We start from the raw sequence: 12,922 nt of genomic DNA on the forward strand, positions 1-12,922 counted from the left end.
GGTGGGGCGGACCAACCGTGCCCTAGAATCATAGAATATCAGGGTTGGAAGGGACCTCAGGAGGTCATCTAGTCCAACCCCCTGCTCAAAGCAGGACCAATCCCCAACTAAATCATCCCAGCCAGGGCTTTCTCAAGCCTGACTTTAAAAACTTCTAAGGAAGGAGATTCCACCACCTCCCTAGGTAACGCATTCCAGTGTTTCACCACCCTCCTAGTGAAAAAGTTTTTCCTAATATCCAACCTAAACCTCCCCCACTGCAACTTGAGACCATTACTCCTTGTTCTGTCATCAGCTACCACTGAGAACAGTCTAGAGCAATCCTCTTGAGAACCCCCTTTCAGGTAGTTGAAAGCAGCTATCAAATCCCCCCTCATTCTTCTCTTCTGCAGACTAAACAATCCCAGTTCCTGAGCCTCTCCTCATAAGTCATGTGTTCCAGTCCCCCAATCATTTTTGTTGCCCTCCGCTGGACTCTTTCCAATTTTTCCACATCCTTCTTGTAGTGTGGGGCCCAAAACTGGACACAGTACTCCAGATGAGGCCTCACCAATGTCGAATAGAGGGGAACGATCACGTCCCTCGATCTGCTGGCAATGCCACTACTTATACATCCCAAAATGCCATTGGCCTTCTTGGCAACAAGGGCACACTGTTGACTCATATCCAGCTTCTCGTCCACTGTCACCCCTAGGTCCATTTCTGCAGAACTGTTACCTAACCATTCAGTCCCTAGTCTGTAGCGGTGCATTGGATTCTTCCGTCCTAAGTGCAGGACTCTGCACTTGTCCTTGTTGAACCTCATCAGATTTCTTTTGGCCCAATCCTCTAATTTGTCTAGGTCCCTCTGTACCCTATCTACCTCTCCTCCCAGTTTAATGTCATCTGCAAACTTGCTGAGGGTGCAATCCACACCATCCTCCAGATCATTAATGAAGACACTGAACAAAACCGGCCCCAGGACCGACCCTTGGGGCACTCCACTTGATACCGGCTGCCAACTAGACATGGAGCCATTGATCACTACCCATTGAGCCCGACAATCTAGCCAACTTTCTATCCACCTTATAGTCCATTCATCCAGCCCATACTTCTTTAACTTGCTGGCAAGAATACTGTGGGAGACCGTGTCAAAAGCTTTGCTAAAGTCAAGGAACACCACATCCACTGCTTTCCCTTCATCCACAGGACCAGTTATCTCATTATAGAAGGCAATTAGTCAGGCATGACTTGCCCTGGGTGAATCCATGCTGACTGTTCCTGATCACTTTCCTCTCCTCTAAGTCCTTCAGAATTGATTCCTTGAGGACCTGTTCCATGATTTTTCCAGGGACTGAGGTGAGGCTGACTGGTCTGTAGTTCCCAGGATCCTCCTCCTTCCCTTTTTTAAAGATGGGCACTACATTAGCCTTTTTCCAGTCGTCTGGGACTTTCCCCGATCGCCATGAGTTTTCAAAGATAATGGCCAATGGCTCTGCAATCACATCCGCCAACTCCTTTAGCACTCTCGGATGCAATGCATCCGGCCCCATGGACTTGTGCACGTCCAGCTTTTCTAAATAGTCCCGAACAACTTCTTTCTCCACAGAGGGCTGGTCACCTCCTCCCATGCTGTGCTACCCAGTGCAGTAGTCTGGGAGCTGACCTTGTTCGTGAAGACTAGGCAAAAAAAGCATTGAGTACATTAGCTTTTTCCACATACTCTGTCACTAGGTTGCCTCCCTCATTCAGTAAGGGGCCCACACTTTCCTTGACTTTCTTCTTGTCATTCCTCTGCTGAAGAGTGCTGCTTTGGAAAGAAGGCAATAAAGCCTATGGGTTGGTTGAGGTGAAAACAGGAAACCACCTTTAGAAAAAAAAAAACTTAGGATGTAAGCATGGGAAAACCTTGCCCTTATGTAATGTGGTGAAAGCGGGGTCTGCTATCAGGCCCCCATTTCGTCAACTCTTTTCGCAGAGGTGGTAGCTATCAGGAAGGCAATCTTCATGGAGAGAAGAGAAAGAGAACAGGAGGCCAGAAGTTGCAAGGTGGCTTCATGAGTGCCATTAGGACAAGGTTACGGTCCCACTGCAGAGTGATGGGTTGGACAAGGGGATATGTTCACATGAGGCCCTTCCAGAACCTGACGGTCAATGGGTGAGTGAAAACTGTGTCCTTCCATAGGGGGTGTGGAAAACACTAATGGCTGTGACATGCACCTTGATGGAGCTGAGAGCGAGTCCTGATGGTTTTAGGGACAGGAGATAGTCCAGGAGGAGCGGAATGCCTATGGCCACAGGTACCAGACTGTTGGGCTCAGAAGACAAAACGTTTCCATTTGGCCTGGTAGGATTGCCTCATGGACTCTTTCCTGCCACACTAGCGAAGATGCCCATCAACAAAATAGGTTCTCAGGTGAAGCATCTGCAGGTCTGAGTGTCTGATCCTGCCACTGTGTTGAGGGAGGAGTTCTGGAAACGTTGGTACCATGAGTGGATGATGCGGAGAAGGGGAAACCAGAACTGGAGAGGCCAGAACAGGGTGACCAGAAGGACCGTCTCACTCTCCTGTCAAATCTTGTGAAGGACATGGGGCAGAAGCGGAGGGAGGGAAGGCATAATTGATCTGGTCCCATCAGTCAAGGACCAAGACATTGCCCTGGGAGCAGGCTCTGAGCATGCCCCTGGAACAGTACTGGGAGTATTTGGCGTGGGAGGCAATGAGATCCCCGGCCAAAGCCACCCAGCGATCAAAAACGTCTGCAACTACTGAGTCGTGTAGCTCCCATTCATGGTCAGTCACAAAGTTCCTGATGAGAGAATATGGAACTACATTCGGAGTCCCCAGGAGATAGGTTGCTGACAACAGGATACAGTGCACGATGCACTATTTCCAGAGGCGTACCACTTCTGCACAAAGCACTGGAGACCTCATACCCCTTTGCTTGCTTATGTAGTAAGCTGTAGTGGTATTGTCCAACATGAGAACATGACGGGAGTGGATGGATGGGAGAAAGGCGTGACATGCTCGTTGTACTGCCCAATGCTGTAGGATGTTGATATGCAGCCTGTACTTCCAAGCAGTTCAAGTTCCCTGAGTCATGTGGGCACCCCATCCATCCAGCAATGCATCTGTAATGATCAGCATGCTTGGGGAGGATGGAAGGAAGGACATCCTGGAGCAAACCTAATTTGTGTTTGTCCAACACCGAAGGGAGGACAGTCAGAATGGCGTCCAAGGAATGGAATGGAGAATGGGCTCTATAACCACAGTTGTAGACAGCAGAAACAACAATGGTATGGGCACTGTTCCATGTGGCCAAGAAGGGAATGGCAAGCACTGACCAGAACTTAGTGGTTGGAAGTCAACGAAGTGATCAGTTCCAGCCGGGTTCAGAACCGGTCCTCTGGCAGGTAAGCACATGCAGAGGTCATGTCAACCAATGACCTGTGCTCCAACGAACTCCAGGGACTGTATGAGAGCCAAAGTCGAATTTTTTGGATTTCTTCTCCTCCTCTCCTCCCTCAGGGTGAGCATGATCAGCTGGGATGTTGACGCTTGAGTTTCTCATCTGGACCGTGCCATCAGCAACCAATTGTTAATGTAAGGGAAGATGAGGACTCAATGCCAGAGGTGGACTGCCACTACAGAGAAAACCTTGGTGAAGGCCCAGGGAGCAGTGGTGAGTCCAAATGGGAGAGCTCTGTATTGGAAGGGTCAAGGGCCCAGCATAAATCTCAGGGATCACCTATGGGTTGTGTGGATGTCTATGTGAAAGTAAGCATCTTGCATCTCGAGAGCCATAAACCATGTGCCTTTTTCTAGCGAGAGCATGATGGCTGCAAGAATGTGAACCTTTAATTTGTGTACGAAGTGGCTGAGACAGCAGACATCTAGGATTGGGGTCTCCATCCTCCTTTCTTTTTGGGTACCAGGAATTAGGTGGAGTAGAACCCTGGGCCCTTAAAGGTCATATGGAATGGGCTATATCACTATCTATTCCCCTTCGGGGGGGGGTGGGAGGGGATGTGGATGAAGTAGCATTGTGAACTTAATCATATAGCCATGTTGAATGACACCCAGGACCCACTTATCCCTTGTTATCGCACTCCATGCTGGTAGAAAGTCCGACACTGCGCCCCCCAGGGGGGTGACTGGCAAAAGTGGTGGGGCGCAAGGTGGCTCTTTACATGCACTCAGAAATAACTTACATGAAGACAGGGTGTTTTGTGCGGAGGACAGTGCCAACTGGACCTCTGGGTCTCAGGATGCTTTTAGGGAGGCTAATAGGATCGCTGGTGGAAAACCTGGGGAGCTCTAGATCACTGTGCAGAAGATGGACAATAAAACTTTATAAATACCCAGCGACCGCAGAGTGGCTTTAGAGCATTTAAGTGAATGCAGGAAATCATCAGTTTCTGGTTGAAAAGGTGGGCTTCATCGAAGGGGAGGTCTTCTATTATGTTCTGAACCACCCTAGGGAAACCAGAGGAGTGTAATCAGGATTCCCTCCTCACAACAACCCCAGTAGCTACAGTGAGCAAAGATGTGTCTGTGGAATCTACCACAGTCTGTAGCATCATTTTGGCTACCAGTTTGCCTTCCTCCAGAACAGAGTGGAAGCGGGCATGACCCTGTTGGGCAGTTTGTCCACAAAGTCCTCTAACTGGCCATATTTCAAGAAGTCATATTTAGCCAGCAGTGCCAAGTAGTTAGAGATGCGGAACTGAAGGCTGGATGAGGAAAAGACCTTGCAATCTAGAAGGTCTTACCTCTTGTCAGCTGGGGTGGAATGCAGGTGCTGCTGCCTGTCTCGCTCTGAAGCAGCTTGGATAACCAAAAAATGTTGTGGAGGGTAAGAAAAACTCAGATCCCTTTGGGGTGGGAGTTCATGTGGTTGGGGTATGCCAGACAGTGTGGGCTGGTTGGAGAATGGCATCATTGATCAGTAGTGCCACTCCGGTTGGTATCGATGCATGCAGAATGTCCAGCAACTGATGTTGACCGTCCTGCATCAACTCCAACAGAATGTGTAGAGCAGGTGGCCACCCTCCCCAACAGTTCCTGGAATTGGCAGTAGTCGTTGGGGGAGAAGACGATGTCGATGACTCAGCCGCATCAGGAGACAATGAGGGTAACCGCTTTGTATCCAGTGGTACTGTCAGACCCTGGCTAATTGGTGCATCCTCCAGCCCTGATTCCAAATGTCAACTTGACAAAGGGTGGAGTGGCAAAGTGTGGGATTCCTCCCAGGTGGACCAGGATAGTTCTGAAGGCAGATATAGCCACCAAGAACCCCAGTACAGCCAGCCAGGCAGATCCTACAGCTGTTGTGGTTGTCCCAATGGAGCTGGGTATCAGTGACTCCTGTGCTGGGGCAGGGGAGGATAGTGCCACTGGGCTGGTGGAACTGTCAAGTAATTCTGTCAATAGTACAGGAACGGTGGACCATGTGTACTTTCAAAGTCTTCCCACTCTGATGAAGACTCAGATCCTTGTTCAAAGGGTGATGCCACTGGAGCTGGTGGAGTGGAGTGAGCCACAGGGGAGCATGCAGGAACATGACTTGAAGGTGGCATGCCTAACATAAGGGAGTGGGCCTGCTTAGGCTGTGAGTGCACCAGAAAATGCGGAGACCTCACTGCACCCAGGGCAATCAGTTCATGAGGGCTGGGAGTGGATTCAAACCTCTCTGGTATCAACGGCACACGTTCCACAGACAGAACCGGAGCTGGAACAGGAGTGGAGGGCTTCCTCGGAAGCGACGACTCCCGGGACTTCAATGGCACCAATGCAGAGGAGGTACGCTGCTCCGAAACTGGGACCGATGGGTCTGGCTTCTGATGCAACTTCTTGTGTTTGCGGACCTTGGATCATGCTGCTTCTCTGTGACTGGAACTTGTGGACGATGCGGCATCTTTCTTAGGCCTTGAGGAAGATTTATTGCCATGCTTATGCGCATGCTTCCTTGCCTCACAGTTAGGCCCCAGCACAGGCTCTGTAGTGATGGTACCAGTGGAATCAAATTGGAGCTCCATGGTAGGAGGTGAACTCCTTGAGTGCTCAGACTGATGTACGAGGGGGAAGGGGAGAGAGGATCTCCGGCCTCGGTCCAACTGTGGTGCTCTATGAGGTGCTTCTTGAGGCAGAGAACTTGGCCTTCCCAGGTACGGGCAGGGAAGAGGAGGTAGATAAGGCACCTGGACATGACATGGGCTTCCCCCAAACAGTATAGGCAGCACTGGTGTTCATCACTGATCAACGAGCAAAGGCAAGAAGCACAGATCTTGAACCTCATCTTCAGCATAATCATGTACTCAGGCTTGGTGTTGGGGGAAGGGAGGGAAGAAAAGGAAGGGGGCTGTTATAATTAAAAACTATTACAAAAACAATAAAAGGCTAAGTGCAAGAATAAAACAGTGGTTTTTGCTAAATTTGGGAAGTGCGTCACAAGGGATGGGAGAACAGCAGAAGCACCGACCATGCGGTGGTGAAAAGGAACTGAGCGTGCTGTCGGTCCACTCTGCCCTTTATTACCTCAGTCAGTACCATGAAGTGAAACAAGGGTGAATGCATGGACCAAGGGACACTACTACTTTTAAAAAGCTCCGGGCGGGCATACATGCATAACCGTCAGTGGAATACAACAGGGACGATCGCTTGACGAAGAAACTGTAGTTACTGAATTGAGATACTACACTATGGCTCCCTCTGGTTTAAAAACAAAACATTATCTGAAGTTTTATCAAAAACAATAAAATTCCTTACAAAATGTTTGAGTTTTGGATCACTACTGTTTACACTGATGGTGTCACTCTTCTCAAACTGTAATCTGTTTTTATTAAGTACTTTCTATTTAGTTCTGCACATAAACCCAATCTTAATCTTTAATCAACTTCAGGTGCAAACCTGCAAATACTTACCACCAGGCACAGTACTTAATATCATGAGTAGCTCCAGGATTACTCATTATAGTAAATTTTATGTCCAAGTTGAATAAGCTGTAACCACTATTATCTTAAGAACATCTATGATGCTTTCAAAAATACCTTGAAATGGCATTGTCCTCAAAGTTAAAAGAGATGGTCAAAGTGTATGAAAAGCTTCTAGGAAATCAAATTAATACAGCAGAGTAACTGTAGGCAATATTACGCAGTTGAATGCTTTGCTATTTATCTTATAAATATTCCTGACAATCTTCTGTAATATCATCTCCTTTAAGGATGCATATTAAAACAAAAAATATTAAGAAATTGTTTTAAAATTATTTTCTATTACTGAATCTCACTAGTGGACTTCATTCTGTTCTATTATATATTAAAGATGTATAATATGGTAGCATCCAGAGTGCCTAATCCAGATCTCCTAATCCAGATCATGGCCCCTTTACGCTAGGAATTGTACAAGCAGAAAGAGCTCATATGTTGACAAAGATAAGGTTGACAAAGCTGATCAGGGTATATTAATGAAATCAAAAAGATACAAACCACTATGAACAAAGGTGAAAAGTCAGTATAATGGTACATAAACATTTTCTCCATTTCTGTTGTATCCAAAATGGTAGTAGATAGGTATCAAATATACAAGAGTAGTAAGATTTATATAACTCCCCAAATAAACATAATGCTTTACAGACAAATTAAAGGAAGTCCCTACTACAAAGAGTTTACTTGGTTGTACACATGCTGGTTTCATTATTTTCATTTATAATTTGTTATTAAGACACCGTGTGAGATGCTTTCATCTGAAAAGACAGTCACTTCATTGAGTATTCTGGGAAGAGTTCTCAGATTATGTAGTTGATGTTATGTGGGAAGAAACATGCAGGCACATGGGCCTCACATTGTGACCCACAGATAGCAAAGCAAACTTATCTTCTGTTTTCTGGAAGGAGGGAGTCAGCTATAGTCAAGGACCTCCAGCTCCCAAGAACTTCACCTGGAGCTGTCAACCACAGTGCAACCATTTTTTGAGGTTGCCCATGTTGTCTCCAGAGAGAGACAAGCAGTATTTGAAAAGTGACTGAATATTGAGTGCCGACAGCAGTGTGCTCAGTGGATGGCCTCTTATTTTTTAATTCATTTCACCACACTGGTGCTACAAAGCCCAAGTCCACTGATTTTTGAGGCATAGTTCAATGTCCATCTCTTCTTCTCAGGCCTTCCCTGAAGTAATAACCACTGGATTAACACAGTTTGTGTTTTAGAGGGCTGTGGTGGTTATAAGTGTCTTGTTGACTTAGGGTTGAGATTTCAAAAGCATCTAAAAAAAGAAGTCAGGCTCTTAACTACTACTGAAAGCCCATGGAAGTTAGGCAACTAAAGGAATTCAGCGTCTTTGAAAATCTCAACCTCAGTTTTATTATCCTCCCCTGCTCTCCTCACCTCCCAAAAATGGCAACAAACAAATCTAGTGGTATCTCTGATGAACAGATTTCTGTACATTTTAAATTTTAAACACTTAACTTGTTAAATTTTCAAACAAACACCTTCATTCTTTCTTGGTCGCCCCTTGCGCTTGGGAGGAACTCCCCATAAGCAACTACAAAGTATTATCATCTAATCCCTCCTTAAAACTCTCCTTCTCAGTGATACCTAAAAAAAATTCAGAGTGCTAAGGCCGCTAGTGTCCTATGACCACTGCTGACTAATAATGTCTCATTGTCTCCTGGTTGTTTTCCATCTGTACAAACTGTTGTCTTGTTTTATATTTTTGAATGTAAGCTCTACGGGGTAAGGAGCATTTTTTGTTCTATTTGTACAGCATCTATCACAATGAAGTCCTGATCCAGGAGTCAGAGTTTATGCCCAGAAGGGATCACCAGATCATCCAGTCTGACCTGTATATCACAGGTCACCTACACACAAACATTAAACCCACCGACCAAAATATTCCAGCCCACAGGAGAGTAGATCATCATGTGCCACAGGCAGAGAACAGGAGGGACCAAGGTGCACTAGTGCGCAAGGCCCTGCAATGACAGGAAATTGATTAAATGAAATATAGCCTGATGATCCCAGTAAGTGACCTGCACCCTACATTACAGAGGAAGGTGAAAAAATCCCATTGTCACTGCCAATCTGACCTGGGGGAAGTTACTTTCTGACCACACATATGGCAATCAGTCAGACACTGAGTATATAGGCAAGGACCAGTCAGCCTCAGAGTGAGAATGGTCGGTACCGCCTCAGGACACTGAGTGGGGTGGGCTGGGCTGGTGTTTATCCCCAACTGGGGCCATCTCCGATTCTTCAGGGGAAGGAGATTAAAACAATACATTTGGGGGAATGGGAGAGAAATCCCTTCCTGACCTCTATAGGTTATCAGCTGAAGCATGAGATTTTAGGAACATAAGATATAAACCACAAGGGACTCCAAGGGCTGCAGAGCCCTGCACCCCATCATTACAAGCAGCCCTATCATAGCACTCATAAATTTGTCCAACTCTCTCAAAACTAATTTGTCTGCACAACTTCTTTTGGGAGGCTGTTCCAGAACCTCACTCCTCTGAGAGTTAGAAACTTTTGTCTAATTTCCAGCCGGAATTTGTTCATAGTTAGTTTATACCTATTTGTTCTTGTGCCAGAAGTATTCTTTAGCTTAAACAGCTATTCACCTCTCCAGTGTTTACTTTCCCGCCTCCCCATCCCCCACACCCAATGTATTTATAAAGAGCAATCATATCCTCTTCTCAACTTTTGTTTTGCCAGGCTGAACAAGCAAATCTCTTCCAGTTTCCGCTCCTTTTTCCCTGGTCATCCTAGTAGCTCTTCTCTGCACCTGTTCCAGTTTCAATTAATCTTTCTTGAACATGGGTGACCAGAATTGTACACAATATTCCAAATGAAGTCTTACCAGTGCCTTATACAATGGCATTAATACTTCTCTCTCTACTGGAAATGCATCATCACATTTGCCTTTTTTGCAGCCACATCACCCTGGTGATTCATAGTCATCCTGTGATCGACCAACATACCCAAGTCTTTCTCCTCCTCAGTTGCTTTCAAATGATGAGCTCCTAGCTTACATTAGAAATTCTTATCAGACCCTAAGTGCATGACCTTGCACTTTGACTACAGAATTTCATCCCATTTTTGTTACTCCAGTCTTCAATACTGAGGGTGAGTGGAATATTATTCAGGAAAACTTGGATGACCCTGATGATCCCTCCCAACTTGGTATCATCAGCAAATTTCATTAGCACATTCCTACTTTTTGTGCCACGCTAATTTATAAAAATATTAAATAAGATTGGTCCCAAGATCAGTCCTTGAGGAATTCCACTGGCAACCACCATCTGGCCGTTCACCTATCAGCATAACCCATTGCCATCTCCCTTTAGCCAGGTCCTTACACACCTCACAAATCTTGTGCTAATCCCCATCATCTAAAATTTAACTAAATTTCCCATGCGGTTCCATGTCAAATGCTTTACCGAAGTCCAAGTATATTAGATCAACTGAATTTCCCTTATCTGAAAAAAACAGTTATCTCCTTAAAGAAGGAAATCAGGTTAGTCTGGCATGATCAATCTTTGGTAAACCCACCGTTGCATTATACCCCCTTTTCCGTTTGCCTTCATTAATTATTCTTTCACACAATTTGTTCTAAAGCCTTGTACACTACTGAGGTACAGACTAAGAGATCTAATTGCCTGGATTGCTCTTTTCCCCTTTTCTTAAATATAGGTATGACAGTAACTATTTACTAGTTATATGGTATCACCCCCAAATAGATAGCAAGTATTTTTAATAAATATACATAAGAACATAAGAATGGCCATACTGGGTCAGACCAAAGGTTCATCCAGCCTAGTATCACTGTCTTCCGACAGTGGCCAATGCCTGGTGCCCCAGATGGAATGAACAGGTAATCATCAAGTGATCCATTCCCTGTCGCTCATTCCCAGCTTCTGGCAAACAGAGGCTAGGGACACCATCCCTGCCGATCCTGGCTAATAGCCATTGATGGGCCTATCCTATGTATTTATCTAGTTCTTTTTTGAATCCTGTTATAGTCTTGGCCTTCACAGCATCCTCTGGCAAAGAGTTCCATAGGTAACTGTGTGTTGTAAAGAAATACTTCCTTTTGTTTGTTTTAAACTTGCTATCAATTTGGTGACCCCTAGTTCTTGCATTATGAGGAGTAAATAACACTTCCTTATTTACTTTCTCCACACCTGTCATGATTTTATAGACCTCAATCATATTCCCCCTTAGTCACCTCTTTTCCAAACTGAAAAGTCCCAGTCTTATTAAACTCTCCTCATACGGAAGCCATTCCATACCCCTAATAATTTTTGTTGCCCTTTTCCAAACCTTTTCCAATTCCAATATACCTTTTTTGAATTGGGGAGACCACATCTGCACCAGTATTCAAGATGTGGGCATACCATGGATTTATATAGATGCAATATGATATTTTCTGCCTTATCTATCCCTTTCTTAATGATTCCCAACATTCTGTTTGCTTTTTGGACTGCTGCTGCACCTTGAGTGGATGTTTTCAGAGAACTATCCACAATGACTCCAAGATCTCTTTCTTGAGTGGTAACAGCTAATTTAGACCCCATCATTTTGTATATACAATTGGGATTATGTTTTCCAAAGTTCATTACTTTACATTTATCAACACTGTAGCTCTTCGCAGTCTGCCTGGGACGTAACTATCTTGAGTAGTTTTGTATCATCATGCAAATTTGCCACCTCACTGTTTACTCCTTTTTCCAGATCATTTATGAATATATTGAAGAGAACTGGTCCCAGTACAAATCCCTGAGAGACACCACTATTTACCTCTTTCCATTCTGAAAACTGACCACTTATTCCTACCCTTTGTTTCCTATCTTTTAACCAGTTACCAATCCATGAGAGGACCTTCCCTCTTATCCCACTACCGCTTACTTTGCTTGAGAGCGTTTGGTGAGGGACCTTGTCAAAGGCTTTCTGAAAATCTAAGTACATTATATCCACTGGATCCCCCTTGTTCACATGCTTGTTGACCTCCTCAAAGAATACTAGCAGATTGGTGAGGCATGATTTCCCTTTACAAAAACCATGTTGATTCTTCCCCAACATATTATGTTCATCTATGTGTCTGACAATTTTGTTCTTGACTATAGTTTCAACCAGTTTGCCCGGTACCAAAGTCAGGCTTACTGGCCTCTAATTGCCAGGATCGCCTCTGGAGCTCTTTTTAAAAATTGATGTCGCATTAGCTATTCTCCAGTCATTTGGTACAGAAGCTGATTTAAATGTTACAGACTACAGTTAGTAGTTCTGCAATTTCATATTTGAATTCCTTCAGAACTCTTGGGTGAATACCATCTAGTCATGGTGACTTATTACTGTTTAAGTTTATCAATTTGTCATCTAATGACATCTCAATCTGGGACAATTCCTCAGATTTGTCACCTAAAAAGAATGGCTCAAGTTTGGGAATCTCCCTCACAACCTCAGCCATGAAGACCAATGGAAAAAATTAATTTAGTTTCTCCACAATGGCTTTATCGTCAGCACCACCATGTTGCACGATGGACACTTGACAATATTACCATACTTAGTGACAGACATTTGGGGAGGTTATGTCATTCAATCATTCAATTTTTTGAGAAATTACTACAGATCTCAAAATTTTTACCACTGACATGTTGCTGACCCTTTAGCACTTGATCATCTAGTGGCCCCACTGGTTATTTAGCCGGCTTCCTGCTTCTGATGTACTTAAAAAACATTTTGCTATTACTTTTTGAGTCTTTGGCTAGCTGTTCTTCAAACTCTTTTTTGACCTTCCTAATTATATTTTTACATTTCATTTGCCACAGTTTATGCTCCTTTCTATTTTCCTCACTAGGATTTAACTTCCACTTTTTAAAGGATGCCTTTTTGCCTCTCACTGCTTCTTTTACTTCGTTGTTTAGCCACAGTGCCACTTTCTTGGTTC

At 44.7% G+C, this 12,922-nt stretch overlaps 1 protein-coding gene across 10 annotated transcripts in view; it reads right to left on the reverse strand.

Moving 5' to 3' along the window:
- BTBD7 (BTB domain containing 7) overlaps positions 1–12,922 on the reverse strand; it is a 114,947-nt gene that overhangs the window by 36,706 nt on the left and 65,319 nt on the right. Inside the window, exon 4 of one of the 10 annotated variants that reach the window (XM_037900871.2) lies at positions 6,342–8,951. The exons of the other annotated variants lie outside the window; for them this stretch is intronic. Within the exon in view, the coding sequence (XP_037756799.1) occupies positions 8,851–8,951 (101 nt within the window). The 3' untranslated portion in view covers positions 6,342–8,850. Of the gene's footprint in view, positions 1–6,341; positions 8,952–12,922 lie in introns of those variants that run through there. 10 annotated transcript variants of the gene reach the window in all.

Source organism: Chelonia mydas, chromosome 6 (genome assembly GCF_015237465.2).
Source record: "Chelonia mydas isolate rCheMyd1 chromosome 6, rCheMyd1.pri.v2, whole genome shotgun sequence".
NCBI classification, from domain to species: Eukaryota; Metazoa; Chordata; order Testudines; family Cheloniidae; genus Chelonia; species Chelonia mydas.